General features: G+C 36.6%; 1 protein-coding gene across 1 annotated transcript in view; it reads left to right on the forward strand.

Moving 5' to 3' along the window:
* The window catches only part of LOC144955995 (chondroitin sulfate synthase 3-like), a 33,586-nt gene that overhangs the window by 4,387 nt on the left and 6,699 nt on the right, over positions 1–22,500 (forward strand). Inside the window, exons 2-9 of the mRNA XM_078886261.1 lie at positions 4,946–5,389; positions 6,084–6,248; positions 7,662–7,785; positions 8,684–8,769; positions 11,402–11,739; positions 13,043–13,167; positions 14,932–15,087; positions 22,211–22,364. Coding sequence (XP_078742387.1) covers positions 4,946–5,389; positions 6,084–6,248; positions 7,662–7,785; positions 8,684–8,769; positions 11,402–11,739; positions 13,043–13,167; positions 14,932–15,087; positions 22,211–22,364 — 1,592 coding nt within the window. The remainder of the gene's footprint in view (positions 1–4,945; positions 5,390–6,083; positions 6,249–7,661; positions 7,786–8,683; positions 8,770–11,401; positions 11,740–13,042; positions 13,168–14,931; positions 15,088–22,210; positions 22,365–22,500) is intronic.

The raw sequence follows: 22,500 nt of genomic DNA on the forward strand, positions 1-22,500 counted from the left end.
ACAACAACAACCACCACAACAACAATAAAAACAACAAAATTAACAAAATCATCATCACCAATTACAACAACACCTATAACATAAAACGAGCAACAACAATCAACAACATTGTCACGATCAACAACAACATCAACAACAACAACAATAATAATGATAATAATAATGAGAAGCAGAACAACAACAATTATAGCAAAGCACTAGCAACAACAATCAAAAACACCGTGATGATCAAGAAGAAGAAGAGGAAGAACAACAACAACAACAACAGTATGAACAACAACAATAATAGCAACAAGAACAACAACAATAGCAACAACAACAACAACAATAGCAACAACAACAATAGCAACAACAACAACAACAACAACAATAGCAACAACAACAATAACAATAGCAACAACAACAACAATAACAACAACAACAACAACAATAGCAGCAATAACAACAACAACAGCAACAGCAACAGCAACAACAATAACAACACCATTATCAAAAAACAACAACTAACACAACAAAATAAAAAACCCAACACCACCCCCCCCCCCCAACCCCCCCCCCCCTCCCAAAAAATACAACAACAAAAAAAAAAACCCCAAAAAACCCAAAGTCAACAACCACAAAAACCAACAACACCAGAAAACGGAAAAAAAAAACACCGTCACAGGATCAACCTATATATTATACATCCTTCGTTATCGTCACCACTGATTCTATCTCCCCGTATATCTATCTATCCATCAAATACACCAGTAGTCATCTTCTGTTATGAAATCGTCCAATTGATCGGTGAAGGGAGAATGACGTCAACACAAAAATGTGAGATGCCGCCTCCAGTCTGTGTTATGCCCCAATGTTGAGCTTGGTGGTTCAGCGCGTAACCATCGTTAACTTATAGCCTGAACTGACCGTGGCCTTCGTAAAGTTATGGCATGACATTGTCCAAAAATGACGTCAAAATGCCAGTCTTTTGCCACAAAAGAAAACAAATCGTGAGTTGTATTCAATAGTTCAACCAATGAAATGACTTGTTTCCATGAGCTCTTATAACGACAACTCACTAGGCGGTGCAAAAAACAAATAATGACGTCAAACTGCCAGTACTTTTGGATTTCAGTGTCAGGCTATAACATAACGATGGCTACGGTTCTAGTGTCAGGCTATATGTTAACGATGGCTACGCACTGACCAACATATGACGTCAACAAACAAGTCTTTGGACACAAAAGAACACAAATCGTAAGTTGTATTCAACAGATCAACCAATGGAATTACTTGTTTCCTTGAGCACTACTAATGATAACTCACTAGACAGTGCAAAAGCCTATAAAATGACGTCACACTATAAGTCCTAGTGGGTTCTAGGGTGACCTTCGTAACGTTATGGCCTGACACTGACCAAAAAATGACGTCAAGATGCCAGTCTTTTGCCACAAAAGAAAACAAATCGTGAGTTGAATTCAATAGTTCAACCAATGAAATGACTTGTTTCCATGAGCTCTACTAACGACAACTCACTAGGCGGTGCAAAAAACAAATAATGACGTCAAACTGCCAGTATTTCTGGATTTCAGTGTCAGGCTATAACATAACGATGGCTACGGTTCAAGTGTCAGGCTATTAAGTTATAGCCTGACACTGAAACCAAAAAAGACTGGCATTTTGACGTGATTATTTGTTGTTTTTTTTCAGCATAGTGAGTTGTCGTTAGTAGCTCATTGGATATGAAAGTACTTTCCGCGATATCTTACATCCCTAACTACCCAATCACTGCTGGTTGGACAGAGAAGGGGGGGGGGGGGATTTCGACTTGAGGTCAATATCATTCCCTTTGCGCGTGAAGCGAGTGCTCTAACAACTGAGCTATTAGGTTCCCTTTAACTGCGTTGTTGGGTGAGTTTAGTAATTAGTTATATGTTCCAATCTCTCTCCTTTCTCTCTTTCTACTACTACTACTACTACTACTACTACTACTACTACTACTACTACTACTACTACTACTACTACTACTACTACTTCTACTACTATACTACTACTACTACTACTACTACTACTACACTACTAACTACTACTACTACTACAACTGCTACTTTACCTACTTCTACTACTACTACTATTACTACTACTACTACTACTACTACTACTACTACTACTACTACTACTACTACTACTACTACTACTACCACTACTAACACCACCACCACCACCACCACCAAAAAGCGCTCTGAGCACGTCAATTGGATTTTGCACTATATAAATGCTAAAGTCATTTTTTTTAATTTTTAGAAATAAAATTTCCCTACGTTGTCAGCTTTCTTCACGAGTTTCCTCGCGTATCAATATGTAAACGAGACGGTTTTTTTGTCCACCCAAGCCTATTTATGTCACCATTCAAAAACCAGTAACCAGAACGTTTGATCTAAATATACCCACGCCCTGTTTTCTATACCGCCGTCGTCTGGAAAACCCCATATTTAAAAAATTGGCCAGAAAACGCGTTCTTCAATTATCGATCGATTTAAATTACCCACATCTTGGCAATAACTTTCAAACCTGGGACTTACTTCTCGAAGTCCTAGGTTTGAGAGTTTTTGCCAAGATGAGGGTCATTTAGATCGATTGATATTTGAATGACGAGTTTTCTGGCCAAATTTTAAAATATGAGGGTTTTTTTCTCCAAAATACGCCAGTATGGGAAGATCCACCCCTTTATCTTACCCGACATCAAACAACGGGAAACCGTTTAAATGGGAATTCATAGTTTTAGCCTGTTAGACGATAATAAATTTCTTTTTCGACAGAGACAACGCTATAAAGGGACAGGTGCTCATTTTACACCTGAGTACGGTGAGAGAATGTAAGTAATGAGCTTATTCCAGGGACTCAAAAAATATAAAGATTATTGCAAATTCTCAATTAAAACGTGTTTTTGATACGGTTTCATACTTTCCCGATATCCACGTTTTATTTTCTAAAAGTTTACAATGTCAAATGTTTGGGTCTTGACAACAGGTTTTCAAGGGCTGCCCATCCTATCATGGCGCAAATGGATGTTAATTTCAATAACGAATATAGATGATAATGTCGATTTTTTGGGTTTTGCTTTTCCTGCACAAAGCACGAGTTTTTATCGCGCCATTTTTCTTCGTCGTTGTGTCTGTCGCTCAGTCTGTTTTTTTTTGTTTGTTATACAAGTATTTCTTTTTTGAATGTGCATGTGAATGCCTGTAAAGTAGTAGTATTAGTAGTAGTAGTGGTAGTGGTAGTAGTAGTTGTTGTAGTAGTAGTAGTAGTAGTAGTAGTAGTAGTAGTAGTAGTAGTAGTAGTAGTAGTAGTATAGTAGTAGTAGTAATAGTAGTAGTAGTATGTAGTAGTAGTAGTAGTAGTAGTAGTTGTTGTTGTTGTACTGGTAGTAGTAGTAGCAGCAGCAGCAGCAGTAGTAGTAGTAGTAGTAGTAGTAGTAGTAGTAGTAGTAGTAGTAGTAGTAGTAGTAGTAGTAGTAGTAGTATAAGTAGTAGTAGTAGTAGTAGTAGTAGTAGTAGTAGTAGTAGTAGTAGTAGTAGTAGTAGTAGTAGAAGTAGTAAAAATAGTAGTAGAAGTAATAGCGCAAAGAGCGATGAGGACTACCTGAAGCCTGGGATCGCGAAAATACTAACGAAAGATTGGAAATGGAGAGGTTTCGGATGGGAGCCAATTTCATTTGTTTATTGTTGTCCTGACAAAGGGTCTGACCCGAAACTTCCATTGTCTGTATTCTGCCGTTGTTTAAATAAAAACACATACCTATTTGTGTTCTTTTATTAAAACGGCAATAGTGTTCCCATCCGAAGCCTCTCCATTATCAGTCTTTCGATGATAGTAGCGTTTTGAGAAAATAAGCAAACTTCTGTTTATGAGGTTTGACCAACCCTCTTCCTTGCATCTCTTCCCGCCTCCCTCCATTCATCCTGTCATACGTAAGAATACGTCTCCAGTGCATCCTAGTGTGACAACTAAAAGACAATAACGCACTTCCGATTTCAATAAAAATATGTCCCCAGATAATTTAGTCAGCGATTGTCGCTATGACGCAAATGAATGCTATTTATATCGTCTATGTTCTCATTGGTCCTTTAAAATAACCTTGTTGGCAATTGTTGTAGGGGTGCCTACCTAATTCATAAAATATTATTCTTATTATCACTGGAGCATATAGTCAGAGAGAGAGAGACATATAAAGCTGTAGCTTATAACATATTATTATTATTATTATTATTATTATTATTAATCTTTCATTGCCATCACAGACAAGTCAAATCATAATGTCAACCACAAAGCTAAAAAAACCATGGCTCCTGATCATAACGTAAACATGCTATCATTATCACTTTTCGTTGCTTTTCAGGTAATGATTTTTGAGTAAAATATGTTATCTAATGTATTCTGTTGGAAATTTGTTAATGTGTGTACCTGGTGTGTCACGGGCATTTTTTAAAAATTTTACAGTGAAAAAATGTCTAGCTTGTGTTAAAAGCAATTCATAAACATGGATTTGAATAAGTGTGTATAAATCGTCACTAGTATCGGGTAAGATCTGTGATATGATGGTAATGCGTCTGACCAGTTATCAAGAGGTCTGAAGTTCGATCCTCATTCGATACAGGCTCCTTTGGGGGGGGGGGGTATTCTTGTATAATTTATCTTTCTTACCTTATACAACGTGCACATATTTTCATATTTGTCCAGAAATGATATGGGTAGAGTATTCCTCGTGCATCATGTCTGTTTATGTTTTGGTGCGACTATGTAGTCTTGTGGTATGACACTCGCTTTCGGATCGAAAGGTGCTGGGTTCGAGCCTCAATCGGCTCCATAAATCTCTGTCTAGTGCAAGTGTCCTTAGCTTTAGAATATAATCATGTGTGTTAAGGTGCTAATAATATACTTTTCTTCTTACTTGAACCAACAGAAAGCAGAGCCGGCCATGAGCAAGCCCCGAAATCTATGCAACATCCGGGCACGCAGTACTTCTTTATTCATCATCGGCTTCTTCACCGGCTGTTGTCTCTGGCAAATCATCCAGAGCTCCGTGGACAACCAGTTCAAATCCTGCCAACACATACGAGACAAAGCCCAATTACTCAAGGTGCCCTGGCCCCATTTCTGGGCGTACAGATCCGCCCCTGGAGATGCCAACTCGCAGGAGAAGTCTGGGCTGTACGGAAATGATGATGACCATTATTTATTCATCGGGATCATGACGGCCCGGAAGTATTTGGATGGCCGGGCCAAAGCCAGTAACATGACCTGGGCACATAGGATACCGGGCCAGGTTGTATACTTTCTAGGAGAGGGAGAACCTTATCATGGTAAGATTGTGTTGAATTTAGTCCATTTAATAAATATAGCCTTGGTCATTTGCTGGCACAGTAAGATTTAAACATGCGAGAACATTATCAGCCTGATTCTCTCTTTCTCTCTCTCTCTCTCTCTCTCTCTCTTGTCTCTGTCTCTCTCTCTCTCTCTTGTCTCTCTCTCTCTCTCTCCTCTCTATATTATATATATATATATATATATATCCCTATCTCTCCCTCTACCTATCTATCTGTATTTTCCCTCTCTCCCTATTTCTCTCTCTGTCTCTCTGTCTCTTTCTCTCTCTCTCTCTCTCTCTCTCTCTCTCTCTCTCTCTCTCCCCTCTCTTCCTATAATATATTATAGATTTTAGAAATTGTTTTATTCATCATCATCATCATCATCATCATCATCATCATCATCATCATCATCATCATCATCATCATCATCATCATCATATCATCATCATCATCATCATCATCATCATCATCATCATATCATCTTCCCCTCCTCCTCATCATCATCACCAACAAAATCACTATCACCATCACCATCATCATCAACATAAAGATGGCATCACTCTGAAACCAGAAGATCAATTACACAAGGTATGTATTCAGTCCTCCTGGGTTGCTTTACACTTCCATTGAGATTAGAACCAGGATTTTTCTTACATTACAATTTTGTTCCCTATTATTACTCCACGAATTGTAATTTAATTTAAGATGTTATTTTGATTTCCCCCCAACCAGATGAAAGAATTGATGTATCAAAACTACGAGGAACTCCATCTGCCCAACAGTTCCTTCAAGAAACCTCTAGGAAAAGACGAGTTGAGAGCTCTGACACTCCATCCGTTCAAGGATATGCCTTATGTGTTCCGTATGGACAACTTTTTCAACACGCATAAACTTGCGGTAGGTTGAGATGTTCAAAGGTTTATTCTTAGGCAATGGCCGATATGAAATTTACATTTAACCCTGTCCTTACCAGCCATTTTCAGAATTTTCCCAAAATTTCACACCCATCCAAAACAAAAACAGACATTTCTTACTCAAACAGAAAATCAACAAGCATATTCTATATATAATATTGTTCGGGCTTTATTACAGAATGCCAAGTTTTTATAGCTATAGCAAAAAGAAATGAAAACTGGATGAGAAAAGTGACGGTTGTATCGTAACAAATGTGACCATTTCCAGTAGGTGGTAAGGAGAGGGTTAAATAGAATTTCCAATCAACACAGGTAACATCAATAATTAATCAAAGAAAACTACCAAAAAAAAAAACAACTAGTTGAATATATAAAAGTATATAATATGACGTTACAGCGTAAACAGTGTTGTCTCTGTCCGAATAAAATATTGTAAGATCGCCTAACAGGCGTCCTAATATGTCGTCCTGCGGAAGAGTGAAAATGGAGAGGCTTCGGATGAGAACAATACAGACAATGGACGTTTCGGGAACAAACCCTTCGTCATCACAACAATAAACAAATTAACGTGGAAAGCAAATAAAATAAAATACATTATTAATGGTGGGCTGTTTATGATTTGTTACAGCGAATGACATAATCAGTCGGATGGTGAAAGGGTTTGAACTGAGATATTACCAAGTTTATTTAGAAGGTCAATTGTTATCCAAAATGAGTTCTTGTCATAAATGATTAAATCAACCCTTTGTCTACATATCTTCGATAAATATCAAAGGTTAATTTCACTTCTAAATATTTGTTTACAGCTAGTCAAGTTGAAAAAGTATGAAATTTGAGAACAGTTGCTGGATACCTTTCCCATACATCTGACCATAACTTCATGAAAAATCACCCGATTTACTTCAAATAAAGATTAAAATGCTCTGGGGAGCATGTTCTTTCAGAAATTGCAAACAATGCAAATCCCAAATTTTCACCTTCCGACTTATTATGTCATGCACTGATACATATAGTCCCATAGATAACCACGCCTCTCGGACTGTCGTAATAATGTAAACAATGGTATTGATTTTTGGTTAACATAAGATACTACACATGATTTACTATCGATGGTATGTGTCTAAGTAAAATACCCACTGTTTTACCGTTTGATCAATAGAACACACATAGAAAACTATGTCTACTTAAACGTTCATAGTTTGATCGAGAAAATCGTGTGATAACTGGTCACCCATTTGGCGGTATAAAAACAATAACAATGATCAAAGAGAGGTTGATTTCATTCACGTTAATGTTTATAAACAACCAACTATGTTTGTCCGAGCATGTGTGAAGGTGTGACACAAATTCCATATTTTTGATTGGTCAAAAATCTACTGGTTAATTATTTCCACAGGCTTTGAGAAGAAGACGGAAGACTTTGGCTACAACACGAGACGTTCTAAACTCCATACTAGACAGCGCCAAGCGGAAAAATTACACAGACGGTTTAGACCAAGTATTAAGTGGTACCACTCCAAGTACGTGATATTATTGGATTAGAACCGACGTGTCCTTATATTTGCAGGTCTGATAACACGATTCCTTTTGGGCTCATTAATATTGTAATGGAAATATCACTAAAAATGACGCAAAATAATATTGTCCATTTATAACAATGTTAAACCAGACCCATAAGTGTGTTCAGGTGTCAGACCTGCATATGTGTACACGTCGATTAAAACCTTTTTTTTCTTTTTTTTGCTTTTGAAGACATTTATAATTTAATGCAAATTCTACGAGATGGGCCTAAAACGGCGTGCACTTAATTGTAAGTCTCATAATCCAATTCCTTATAGGCCCATTGTTGTAGTGGAGATCTTCAAAAATGACGCAAAATATTGTCCATTGCAACAATGTTAAACTAGGCCCATAAGTGGGTTCGGGTGTCAGACCTGCATATATTATGTGCACATTGGCTTAAAATAAACATGTAACCAAAAGGTACACCCCAATTTGATATACTGCTCTGAGACGTTTTCTAACATATTTAAAAAAAATAGTTTGTACATAATTATTAAGGTCGTATTCGGGAAAGACAAGTATTTAAAATTTTGGCCAGATAACTCATCCTTCAAATTATATCGATCAATTAAAATGACCCTCCTCTTCGCTTAGTCCCAGGTTTTGGGAGTTTTTGTCAGGATGAGGGTCATTTTTATCGATTGATATTTAAAGGACGAATTTAAACACATTGCTACACGGAGATAGTCGTTGCATTGTCGCGGCGATATTTTCTATTGAGTTGTGTTTATTGATGTATTTACAATCGTGGGAAGTTGAGGCGATTGAAATATATCACTACAAATTTAGATATAGCAGTATAATCTTTCTGGTATATATTATATTATATTCTTACAACTTTATTCATCCCTACAGAAATCCCCCCTCCAACACCAGAAGAGCTAGAGGAAGAGGCCACAAGACCAATGGTCAATTTGGATAATATCAGGCTTTTACCAAATGTAAGAAAACATTTCTTTTTTTAAAAATTGAGCTTTTATATTATAGCGCAATATCCACTAGATACACAAATCTCTTATTAAAGTCATTCAATTATCTCATGTCCCCCCCCCCCCCCCCTCCCCCGCCCGAGGAAATCCGTTGTAAAAACTACATTCCATATCAATAGGATATATCACTGACCCGATTGTCCTCATACTCTTTAATGTGCGTATATGTGACCCATCGTATCAAAGCGGTATTATGTCGGGATCCACTCGGTAAGGGAAATTGAATTCATAGCCACAAATACCCAACTTGGGTTTAATTTCTGTACGTTATGGTGGAGTATAAAGACTATTTCTTGCATTGCAAAAACTTCTAAGCTCCAGTTTCTCATCATTCTATCTCTAAATTCACTTTTTGGGGTCTGAATCATCCCGACATAATACCGTTTTGAGACGGAGGGTCACATATGTGTCAGTGCAAGATATAATCAGTCGGAATGTGAACATTTTGGATTTATTTGCATTTTTTGCATTTTCGGAAAGAATTTGCTCACCAGAGCATTTCAATCTTTATTTGAGGTAAATCGGGTAATTTTTCATGAAGTTATGGTCAGATGTATGGGAAAGGTATCCAGCAACTTTTCTCAAATTTCATACTTTTCGACTTGACTAGCTGTAAAAATTATTTAGAAGTGAAATTAAGCTTTGCTATTTCCCAAAGATGTACAAAAAGGGTTGATTTAATCATTTATGACAAGAACTCGTTTTGGATAAAAATTGACCTTCTAACTAAACTTGGCAATATCTCAGTTCAAATCTTTTCACCACCCGACTGATTATGCCATTCACTCTAACATATTCGCAGGACCCCCCCCCCCCCCCCCCCCAATGACGTATGACGTGTATCGTTTTTATGCACAGATAGTTATTCTTTATTAACCCTCTCCTTATGAACTATAGGAAAAAAAAAAGAAATCGTCACATTCACTACGGTACAAAAATTATTCAGATTTGTTTTTTTTTTATAAGAATTTAATGTCGTATTTTAGATCTAGTTTTGTAAACAAAGTTATATTCAACATACTTTAAGGTTTTGTTTAAAAAAAATCAATTTTCGTGTTGAGTAGGCATGGTATTTTGGGGAAAAATATTGAAAATGGTCGGAAAGGTAAGAGTTACACCAAATAAGACAGACCTCACATCATTATTTGACCGATAAAAAACAAAACAAAAATAAAAACCCCCAAAAAACAAAAAGAAACAAAGAAAAACGAGCGTTTATATAGATAGCGCAATATCCACTAAACGTGCTCAAAGCGCTTGTGATTAAAGAGTCTATTCCAAGGACTTAACTATGCGCCGAATGAGCGAGGCTCGAACCCAGGACATTCCGATCCGGAAGCGAGTGTCATGCCACTAGACAACATAGCCGCACAACAGTTAAACCAAATAACGCAGACCTAACACCGATATATGACCGATAAATATTTTGTGAGACCGTCAACTTGCTCATATATCCTACTAAGTGCAAAAAGGGGCTTTAAGGACAGTGTGGCAAGTTAAGAATAGTAAATACCACATAATCGCTACATGTACTTGGCTTTGGGACTCACCCATCATAACTATTCGAGGGTAGATGCAAATAGACGACGAATCTCATCCGTCCTTCGAATAAATCAACTCACTAATCTAGTACCCCTCAATCGAATCTGACTTCGTTATCTCTGAAAAAAGACAGATTCAAACATATTTAAACGATACTTCTTTTTTTAAAACATAATTATAGTGGATTTAACGTTCGACAATAATAATAATAATAATAATAATAATAATAATAATAATAATAATAATAATAATAATAATAATAATAATAATAATAATAATGATAATAATAATAATAGATTCTTATGGAGTGCACGGTATCCTCAACAATGGGGCTCTTGGCGTTTCTTTTTTAGGGTGAGGGATGAAATAAAGGTGTTCGATTCATAAGTCATATATTTAATATGAGACCATGAACCATATTTAATGATAAAACAAATATGATGACCATTGCGCAATTTGTTAGGCGCCAGAATCTTAGCGTTTATCCCAAACCTTGACCTATTCGTTACCTTTGCCCCCCCCCTTTTCAGAAGATTCATAGGCGCAACCTCGTTAACCGGTCAGCGCCTCTGGCTATTTTTAGGCTTCGAAATTTAGGCTTCGATTGCTAAAATCGCCCCCTGTCACCATAGAGGACCTGTCCTCATTCAATATCAAATCTAACCGATAAAGAATGTTTTACTTTACACGCCCAAGTAATACTAGGTAAATAAACTTTAGCCTTTACTTGGCGCAATCAATATCCCCTAAATGTGTTCAAAGCGCTTTACAAGGGTTCCCAAGCCAACACCTAATAAAAAGGACGAAACATAACGCTTGCAAAAAGAAAGGGCTTTTGCAATTATTTATTTTGACAGGGAAAACGATGGTACACGCTAGCCCGACGTGTTATATATATATATATATATATATATATATATATATATATATATATATATATATATATATATATATATATATATACAGGTCTGACATCCAAACCCACTTATGGAAACCCATTGAATGAAAAACCCATTGAATTACAATCTTTTGTTTTCATCAGAACGACCCTCTCCCCCTACCAGCCCAAGCTTGGGAATATGTCAAGTACAAACGGATATTCAGCACCACTTTAGAAACGGGCAAGCTAGAACTTCCGTTGGTTTTCCGAAGACGTACGGAATTGCACGAAGACATGGTCAGCACTCTACAGTCTAAGGCCCGGATCACACTGAAAACGGCTAAGCCGAATCCGTTGCAGTTCGTCAACGAGACGTACCAGAGGTTGTCAGCCGTGAGGGGTGTGGAAGGACTCTTATTTGTAAAAAGTTGGCTGAATAAGAAGAAAGTGATTCAGCCCGTCTACTACAGACATCCTTTCCAGGAGTTTGTGGATTTCAGGTAAAGAATAACATAGAACAATTCTTATTTAATTTAATAAAAATTTTAAAAATTCCCTTTATTCATCGCGTAGGGGAAATTTGTCTCAAGGGTCTATTCCAAGGGGAGACTGGAATAACCCAGGAGTCAGCCGCAGTGCAGCGACACAAATTGAGCTAGGGCGAGGTGACTTGCTCAAGGCCACACAGAGAAGCGGCGGGTGATCGAATCGTTACCTTTCGGGTACGAAGCAAAGACCGTACCGCTGAGCCACGCTGCCCCACGCTGTTTGTTAATACTCTTCAACAGTCGCAACGTCACTTCCTTCCTAATGACGCATGGTAACTTAGTCACAATGGCTCTAAACTATCGGAACAATGGCGGACGCTCGTATGAAATATTTCTCCGGCGAGCATAAAAGCGTATCCAGAGGTAAAAAAAACCCGCATAAATTTGATCATGTTGTGACTTTTACACATTCTGATCACAAGGCATATGAAAAGTTCTAGCCAGCATGAAAAATAAAAAGTAATGATTTTCTTTGTTTAGAACCAAGATGGCCGCCGTTGCCGGGCGGCGTGACATCAGACTATTGAATCGTATTGTGACGCCAAAACAGCATTCTGCTGGAGATTTGGATTGGTACTTGATTAAGTAGAGGTACAGGGTGAAGCAAAAGAACTAGAACTAGCTTTTATGTAGACGACCTGATTAGGTACTCTTGAGTAGATAGATAAGTAGTAGTAGTAGTAGTAGTAGTAGTAGTAGTAGTAGTAGTAGTAGTAGTAATAGTAGTAGTAGTAGTAGTAGTAGTAGTAGTAGTAGTAGTAGTAGTAGTAGTAGTAGTAGTAGTAGTAGTAGTAGTAGTAGTAGTAGTAGTAGTAGTAGCAGTAGTAGTAGTAGTAGTAGTAGTAGTAGTAGTAGTAGTAGTAGTAGTATGTAGTAGTAGTAGTAGTAGTAGTAGTAGTAGTAGTAGTAGTAGTAGTATAGTAGAGTAGTAGTAGTAGTAGTAGTAGTAGTAGTATAGTAGTAGTAGTAGTAGTAGTAGTAGTAGTAGTAGTAGTAGTAGTAGTAGTAGTAGTAGTAGTAGTAGTAGTAGTAGTAGTAATAGTAGTAGTAGTAGTAGTAGTAGTAGTAGTAGTAGTAGTAGTAGTAGTAGTAGTAGTAGTAGTAATAGTAGTAGCAGCAGTGGTGATAGTAGAAGTACTAGCCGTGTCTTTATAATCTCGAATTTCTTAAATATCATTCACTTTTTAAAACTATTATTTTGTAATGCTTTATCTATAATCTTTTGACTGTTTTTTTTTTTAATTTCCAACATCAGGGAGGCTGATATTCAAGATGAATTCATGGAGGGTCATGGAAAAAAGATTTACATGTTGATGCCTCTTTACCAACGTTCAGCCATTTACAAACGGTTCTTGAATATGTACGCCAAAACAATTTTAGGTAAGGACGAAGATAGTGTTCATCTTATTCGTGTAATTCCATCTCATCTCATGTAGTTCCATATCTGAAGCAGACGTCGGAGGTCATCTTCCGCCAAGCTGATCTATCTCTTGCCAATTCTATTAAAGCAGCGCCACCTTTCTCAGCTTCATCTGTCCAAGTTCTTATCCCTTTCAAATAAGTTATTCTTTGTCTTCCTCTTATTCTTTTTCCATTCATCTTTCCAGTCAAGGCGAGTACTTCCAAACCAGGGTGGCGGATAATGTGTCCTAAAAATTCCATTTGGCGTTTGATGATTTTTGTTATCAGTAATTCCATACATATCCGTAATAAGTCAATCTTTCCAAGATAATATGTTTTAACTCCCTCTTTCCTAGAGATTTTTGTTACTTTTCAAAATTGGAAAAATGTTTTAATAAAATGAGCATGTACATAGATAGTTTTATTCAGTTGTCTTTAATATGCAAAAACTAAAATCATTAGCTTTGATACTATGCCCATAATTTGTCTTAGAAAAAATAATAATAAGGCATGGAGTACAAGTAACCCCGGGTATACTACGGATATAGTCGGTGTTAGGGTTGAGTGAGTTAAACTCTTATCCTATCCTATCTCATTAACAACTTTTCTATTGTGCGGCTATGTGGTCTTGTGGTATGACATTCACTTTCGGATCGAAAGGTCCTGGTTTCGAGCCTTGCTCGTTCGGCGCATATTGAGTCCTTGGAAAAGGCGCTTTAACTCACATTCTCTCACCGTACTCAGGTGTAAAATGAGTACATGTCTCAGTACCTATTGTCGCTGCTGTGGTAAAAAAAAAGGTAGAATACCGCCTAACAGGCGTCATGTCTGTCCCAAGTTTGAGGGGTGATGAGGGTCATTTAAATCGATAGATATTTGAAGGACGGGTTTTTTGGGCAAATTTTAAAATATGGGTTTTTCACGAGTATGGCTGTAGTATTGGCTCTCAGGGGACGATTATTTGAATTCCAATCTTTTAAGAAAAGCTTAAAATTCTAATTTTAAGCATCAAATCCATCATGACATCATATCGTTTTGAGACGATTGGTCACATAAATTGAACGTCTTAGAAAAAGCCCCTTTACTCACATTCTCTGACCGTACTCAGGGGTAAAATGAGTACCTGAACGTTAGCACCATTGTCTCTGTGGGAGAAACAATTGTAACATCGGATAACAGGTTTCCTGTGTTGTCCTTACGTGTAGTAGTAGTAGTAGTAGTAGTAGTAGTAGTAGTAGTAGTAATAGTAGTAGTAGTAGTAGTAGTAGTAGTAGTAGTAGTAGTAGTAGTGATAGTATTATTATTATATTATTATTATTATTATTATTATTATTATTATTATTATTATTATTAGTAGTAGTAGTAGTAGTAGTAGTAGTAGTAGTAGTAATAGTAGTAGTAGTAGTAGTAGTAGTAGTAGTAGTAGTAGTAGTAGTAGTAGTAGTAGTAGTAGTAGTAGTAGTAGTACTAATAGTAGTAGTAGTAGTAGTAGTAGTAGTAGTAGTAGTAGTAGTAGTAGTAGTAGTAGTAGTGCTTTGAATACGTTTAGTGGATATTGCCCTACATAAATGCTAATGTTTTAAATGATTAGTCTCCAAATGTTGATAGACCCATGTTATTATACTTTTTCGCTCGTTTATTATCTAATAAGTTTTCAAACTAAAATCATAATCTTTTTTTTTTCTTTTTGATTAAAATCGTCGTCTTGAAACCAATATTTTTCCCCTCGGTTTTTGTTCACAGAATACAAAGGCAATGTAGAATTACGGGTTGTTGTTTTCGTCGATGAAAGGGGAGAGCATCGACTCATTTCCGCTGCAACATCCGCCATCTTGGAAAGGTCACCACATGTTGATATACGACTGACCTACATAGAAGAAGGTTTCAATCGGGGCAAAGGTAAGTAACAAACAAAACCAGTTTCTAGAAAATATGATACTCTCACCGTACTCAGGTGTAAAAATGAAGACCTGTTCGTTAACAGCGTTGTCTCTGTCCAAAAATAATATTTAAAAATTGTAATATCGCCTAACAGGCGAGATGTCTCGTTCTACTTGTTACATGTTGCTGTGTGTCAGGGACCGTTTGTAAAGGGCTTTGATCAAGTTTAGTGGATATTGTCATGCTATATAAAAAAAGATCAAGCTCAAAACTTCATTGTGCCATTTTTAACTTTAAAAAAGTATTGGAGGCTCGAAGCTGCATCTCATTTCTTGTTCAGGGTTGGAGGGGGGGATTTTAAATGTTCTAGTAGGGGTTTGAGGGAACTTTTTAATAATGTCAGTAGGGTTGGAGTGAGCTTTTATGTCAGTAGGTTGAGGGGAACTTTTTATGTTCTAGTAGGGGGTTGGGATGTGGAGATTTTATATGTTTAGTAGGGGTTTGGGGGGAGACTTTTTTATAATGTTCTAGTAGGGGGTTTGGGAGGGGGGAGACTCGACCCCAGTACAACCAGATCAGATAATTTGTTATTCTGGTAGAATTATTTATTTTCGTTTTTACTAATCGACCTTCTAAAAAGTGTAAGAGGCAAACACGTATTCTCAGAATCACAAACACACACACACACACACACACACACACACACACACAAATATGTGTATATATATATATATATATATAAATAAAAACCATGAAATGATAATAATAGTGCTCAACTTTTTGATAAAAGGAGCTATTTATAAACATTTCAAGTATAATTATGAATATTTAACTTCTACAACATTGTATCGAGCATTAGATCTCATCAGGAAGTGGAAGTGAAAGTAGATTGTTGTGTTTTTCGTATTTTTCTAGATTCGTGTTTATGGAGGTTCGTAATTACATAAAAGGTGTTTGTTTCAATTACGAACCTCCATAAACACGAATCTAGAAAAATACGAAAAACACAACAATCTACTTTCACTTCCACTTCCTGATGAGAGCTAACGCTCGATACAATGTTGTAGAAGTTAAATAATCATAATTATACTTGAAATGTTTATATATATATATATATATATATATATATATATATATATATATATATATATATATATATATATGTGTGTGTGTGTGTGTGTGTGTGTGTTTATGTGTTTGTGTGTGTGTGTTGAATGGAGAAAAAAACCAAACTCATCGTTGAAGATAATACAAATATTTCCTTCTTAGTTGAATTTTTTACACTACCCGGCATTGTCCATATATTATACTTCCACATACCCATTCACAACTTAACCCTCTCCTTACCAACTATAGGAAAATCGTCACATTTGTTACGATACAACAACCAACATTTCTCTTATACAAGTGTCTTTTGTACATCATAAAATTTTAAAAAATGAACAGTGTGTTGTAGGTAGAGCATGTTTTACTAAAGAAATTATTTATCGCAAGAACTTTACTGCTATTGTGTTTGAGTGATAAAAAAAATCTATTTTTGTGTTAGTTGGGTGTGAAGTTTTGGGGAAAATCCTGAAAATGGCTGGTAAGGAGAGCGTTAGCTAACTGATTCGAGTAGGTAATTTGTGTAACGTGTCTCTCCGGTCAGAATATCCCCAGTCAACATAAAAACCATTGTAGCAATAATAATATAACATTGCTGTATAGCCTACTGTAGCCTATACCCGGCACATTAATTTTGTAAAGGGTTGAGAATCAACCTACGCTCTGCTCTACTAAGAAAAAGTTGTGACGCATTTGACACGCTGGTTGCGACAACGACACGGTGACGCGTGTAGACGTGTAGATAAGATTTTAAAGCAGATATTAGATATTATAAACTACACACCTCTTGCCAGGGTTGCCAATTTGGCAGATTTTCTGCCAAACGTCCTTTTTTTTTTGGCAGAATTTGAAGTCGTCTGGCAGAGAAAAATCGGTTTGGCAGTTTGGCAGATATTTGGCAGATTTTATTTTCCGAGGCCTAGGGATGAATGTATAGGTCTACTCCACGTTTTCCATGGCATTTTTTATGTATTAGTGATTTTTAAAAACTTGGGAAATGAATAAAAAAAATTATGACATCCGCCTTGCGAATTTTTTATTTAACAAAACTGATGAGTTTTCAAAGGGGGTACTATAAATAGTACGGTTTGGCAGATTTTTGTGGTATTTGGCAGATTTTTTAAATCCAGTCGGCAGAATGCCTGAAATTAATCTGGCAACCCTGCCTCTTGCATCAATAGCTCGGCTTTTCTTTCTTGGCCTTTGTGATTGTGACTTTGTGACTCCATTTACATGAGGTCACGTGACTCCATTTACATGAGGTCACGTGACTCCATTTACACGAGGTCACCTAGGCACATTCTTTTCTTTCTTGATTTCTCAGAAAATGGCTATCAATTTTTCTTTTATTTCCATTTTATTAACTCACTCAACCCTAACACCGGCTATAGATAGTATGCGATTGGCTAAGAAGCTCACAACATTGTCATCCGGAAGTATAACGGACCACCACACAAAACTGTTTGTATCCATGAACGTTTATAGTCAGGTTAATACAGTTAAGTGAGAATTGCTCACAAACGCGGATGGCAAAAATCAATAACAAAGGCTTAGGTGACGTCATCTTCATTTTATCTATACCCTGGGTGACCTTTACCCCGTGGGTATTTATTGCAATTTTTCTGAGACAAATTATAGATAGAATACGCTTGGCCAAGGAGTTCACAACATTGCCATCCGGAAGTATAACGGACCAACACACAAACTCTGTGTAACCATGAACTTTTATAGTCTGGTTAATACAGTTTAATGAGAACAACTCACAAACGCGGATGGCAAAAACAATAACAAAGGCCTGAGTGACGTCATCTTCGAACTATCTATAGGCGTAACTAGTATCAAAGTTGTTTTTTTGTTGTTGTTTTTTTTTAGTTTTTACATGTTAATGATAGTTGAATAAAACTACCTATGCACATATATGCTCATTTTTAATACATTTTTTTTCCAGTTTTGAAAAAAAAAAGTAGCAAAACTCCATAGAATTGAGTGAGTTAACTCACTCAATCCTAGAGATTTTTTCTCCTTTTCAAAATTAGAAAAAATGATTTAATAATGAGCACGTACATAGATAGTTTTATTCAACTATCATTAACATGTAAAAACTAAAAACATTAGCTTTGCTACTACGCCTATAATTTGTCTCAGAAAAATGTAATAAATAGGCATGGGGTAAAAGTAACCCGGGGTATACTACATATTTATAGTCGGTGTTAGGGTTGAGTGAGTTAACAGGACACGTTTTGATACAATAACATCTATATCTGTCTTTTATTTTATTATTATTATTATTATCATTATTATTATTATTATTATTATTATTATTATTATTATTATTATATTATTATTATTATTATTATTATTATTATTATTATATTATTATATTATTTCATTATTATTATTATTATTATTATTATTATTATTATTATTATTATTATTATTATTATTATTATTTATATTATTCATCGGTAGTCCTTCAGAGCCATAAGGCCCATGGAGCCCGAGTTTATCCCGGTTTCTATAGCGTAAAATGGAGAGAAAATATCCACTAAACGTGCTCAAAGCTTTACAAAGGGTCCCCTGACAAAACAGCAACATGTAACATACAGAACGAGATCATATGGTGCCTGTTAGGCGATAATCCATATTTCTTTCCGACAGAAACAACACTGTTAGTGACCAGGTACTCATTTTACACCTGAATACGGTGAGAGATTATTGTAAATAAAGAGCACTTTTATTGAAGGACTGAGCCACACGCCGCTCGGGACTCGAACCCAGGTCCTTCGGAACCGAAGACGAGTGTGCCACTAGACCACATGGCCCAATTTTAGACTCTGATAGATTAGCTGATTATTAGATATATGTGACCCTTCGCCTCAAAAAACGGTATTAAGTCGGGTTGGTTAAGATGTTGAAAATTGAATTTATAGCCAGAAATAATATCAGACTTGTGTTGAGTTTGTATGTTTTATTGAGGAGAATGGCAACCATATTTTAGGGTGCTAATGCCAACAATTTATATTTTTGGCCAGTTTAACATAATTTAATTCGGCTTTTAAGCTTCTGGTTCGTTCCAACATAATACTATTTTGAGACGATGGGTCAAATATGTGACCAGCCGTCTTAAAACGGTATTATGTCGGGATGCTTTGGACCACAAAAAGTGACTTTAGCAGTAATATGGTAAGAAATACGAACTTTGGGTTTTTTAGTTTAATGAAAGAACTTGTATTTATTTCACGTCATTTAGTCGAGGTATTAACCATAAATTTCATATGTAAGTCTAAAAATTAATAGATTTTCCACCACTTAGTTCATCCCGACATAATACCGTTTTGAGACAATGGGTCACATATTGTGTTATGTTTTTGTCCCTTTGCTTCTTCGTCCGAGCTTGGCAAGGCGTATCGGAATTTTTACAGTTAATCGATTTTTTTTATAACATGTATTTTTTCGTGTCAAGCGATGCATGTATGTGGGTGGCCTGGAGGGCACTCTGTCTTAGATTGGCTTTGAGAGGCATGACTTGACATGGGGCTTAGCGATGACAGGTGACGCGATTCCAATCGTTATCCACAGGTCGAAGAGCGTGTGGTTAAGTAGTAGGTGTGGTAAACAGATCGATAATTATAAGGGGTAGGGAGAAAGATAGAAGTAACGGATCATTTATCGCATTATGTTTAACCCTCTCCTTACCAACCATAGGAAAATCGTAACATTCGTTACTATCCAACCACCACTTTTATTAAATTTAAATTGAGCTTTATATAGCGCAATATCCACTAAATGTGCTCAAAGCGCTTTACAAGGGGACCCTGACCAACAGCAACATTTAACATGTAGGACGGGACATGACGTCTGTTAGGCGATTTTACAATTTTTCGGACAAAGACAACGCTGTTAACGGCCAGGTACTCATTTTACACCTGAGTACGGTGAGAGAATGTGAGTAAAGAGCCTTTTCCAAGGACTCAACTATGCGCCGAGCGCGAGGCTCGAACCCAGGACCTTCCGATCCGAAAGCGAGTGCCATACCACTAGACCACATAGCAGCACCATTATCATTCAGGTTTCTTTTGTAAATCATCCAATTTAAAGAAAAATGTTTTATTAAAGCGATAAAACCATGACACTGTGTTGTAGAGTTCATTTTGCTGATCAATATTATGCATAGAATGTATGTATTGCTTTTCTGTTTTGAGTAAGAATAACTATTTTTGTTTTGGGTGGGTGTGAAAATTTGGGGAAAATTCTGAAAATGGCTGGTAAGGAAAAGGTTAAAGGGGGGGGGGAAGAGAGAGAGAGAGAGAGAGAGAGAGAGAGAGAGAGAGAGAGGGAGAGAGGGAGAGAGAGAGAGAGGGAGAGAGGGAGAGAGAGAGACAGAGAGAGAATGAGAGAGAGACAGAGAGAGGGAGTGAGGGAGAGAGAGAGGGAGAGAGAGACAGAGAGAGAGAAAATGAGAGAGAGAGAGAGAACAGACACACACAGATAGATAGATAGATAGATAGATAGATAGATAGATAGATAGAGAAAGAGATAGAGAGAACAGACACACACACACAGACAGATAGATAAATAGAGAGAGAGAGAGAGAGAGAGAGAGAGAGAGAGAGAGAACACACACACCCACAGATAGATAAATAGAGAGAGAGATAGAGAGAACAGACACACACACAGATAGATAAATAAATAAATAGAGAGAGAGAGAGAGAGAGAGAGAGAGAGAGAGAGAGAGAGGTCAAGGAATTCTGAATACGTATGGATATCCATGAATGCGTCGATATCCGCTCCTGTTGATTATTGAAGTTTAGCAGTTGTTTCTTTACTGTGATGAGAATGACTATCTACATACATACCTACATACATACATACCTACATACATACATACATACATACATACATACATACATACATACATACATACATACATACATACATACATCCACCCATCCATCCATTCATCCATCCATCCATCCATCCATCCATCCATCCATCCATCCATTGATCCATCCATCCATACATACATACATACATACATACATACATACATACATACAAATGGAGCTACTATCAAATGGCAGCAAAATGAAGAGCATTTAACTCTCTCCTTACCAGCCATTCTTTGAATTTCCCCGAAAATTCACACCCACCCGACACAAAGATAGACTTTTCCTAATCGAACACAAAAGTAACAAGTACATTCTATCCAGAATGTTCTACAGCACAATGCTGTCTACAACACAGTGTTTAGTATTTATAGATGTAATCGAAGCATTTATTTACAATTTTGTGATGTTCAAGAGAAATCAGAATGGGAAAATTGTCAGTTGCATCGTAACGAATGTGACGATTTTCCCATGGTTGGTAAGGAGAGAGTTAAAGATTATTTTACAGAGTTTGAAATAAAATAAAATTCTACCTCATCAATTTTTAAATAGCTAGCTACAGGTACTTTAACCATCTCTTTATCACCTACAGCAAAATCGTCACATTCGTTACGACACAATGCACATTTTTCTTATTCAGATTTACTTTATACATCATAAACTTTGAAGAAAGGTCTTTGTTAAATTAATTAGAACATAAAGTTGTTTTGTAGAGAGATTGTTTGAGTTTTAAAAATCTATTTTTCTGCTGGGTTATCCTGCCATTTTGGAAAAATACTGAAAATGATCGGTAAGGAGAGAGTTATACCGTGTTCGTCGTCGTCATATTTTACACCGTTTTTGTTTTTAAAAATTAATATTTTCGTACAACAGTACATGTTGGACTGGTTCAACGTGTGCTTATACGCAGGTCTGACACCAGAACCCAAATATGGGCCTAGTTAACTTTGTTGTAATGGACACTATTTTGCGTCATTATTTTTTAGATATCCGTTACAACAACGAGGCCATAATGAATTGGATTATCACACCTGCAAATAAGTAGTGCGCGTCGGACTTGTTCCATTAGATGAAATAATTTACGATCAATTAATTTGTCAAAGTAGGTACCTCATGCCTTCCTTCTCCTCCTCCTCCTCCTTCCGTCCCAGGTTTGATGGCGGCCCTCAGTGACATTCCCTACTCTTCCCTCCTCCTCTTCATGGATGTGGATATGGAGTTCAACGCCAATTTCCTACAGAGGGTGTCCGACAACACGATAGAGGGAAGGAACTCCTTCTTTCCTGTCTATTTTGTACATTATAAGTAAGTTGTCTTTCTTCTTATTTTTTTTTTTTTTTGGACAAAAATAATGAATAAAATATAAAAGCATAGATAGATAGATAGATAGATAGATAGATAGATAGATAGATAGATAGATAGATAGATAGATATATAGATA

This window comes from Berghia stephanieae, chromosome 10, assembly GCF_034508935.2.
Source record: "Berghia stephanieae isolate SIO BIC M18660-M18661 chromosome 10, UCSD_Bste_1.3, whole genome shotgun sequence".
NCBI classification, from domain to species: Eukaryota; Metazoa; Mollusca; class Gastropoda; order Nudibranchia; family Aeolidiidae; genus Berghia; species Berghia stephanieae.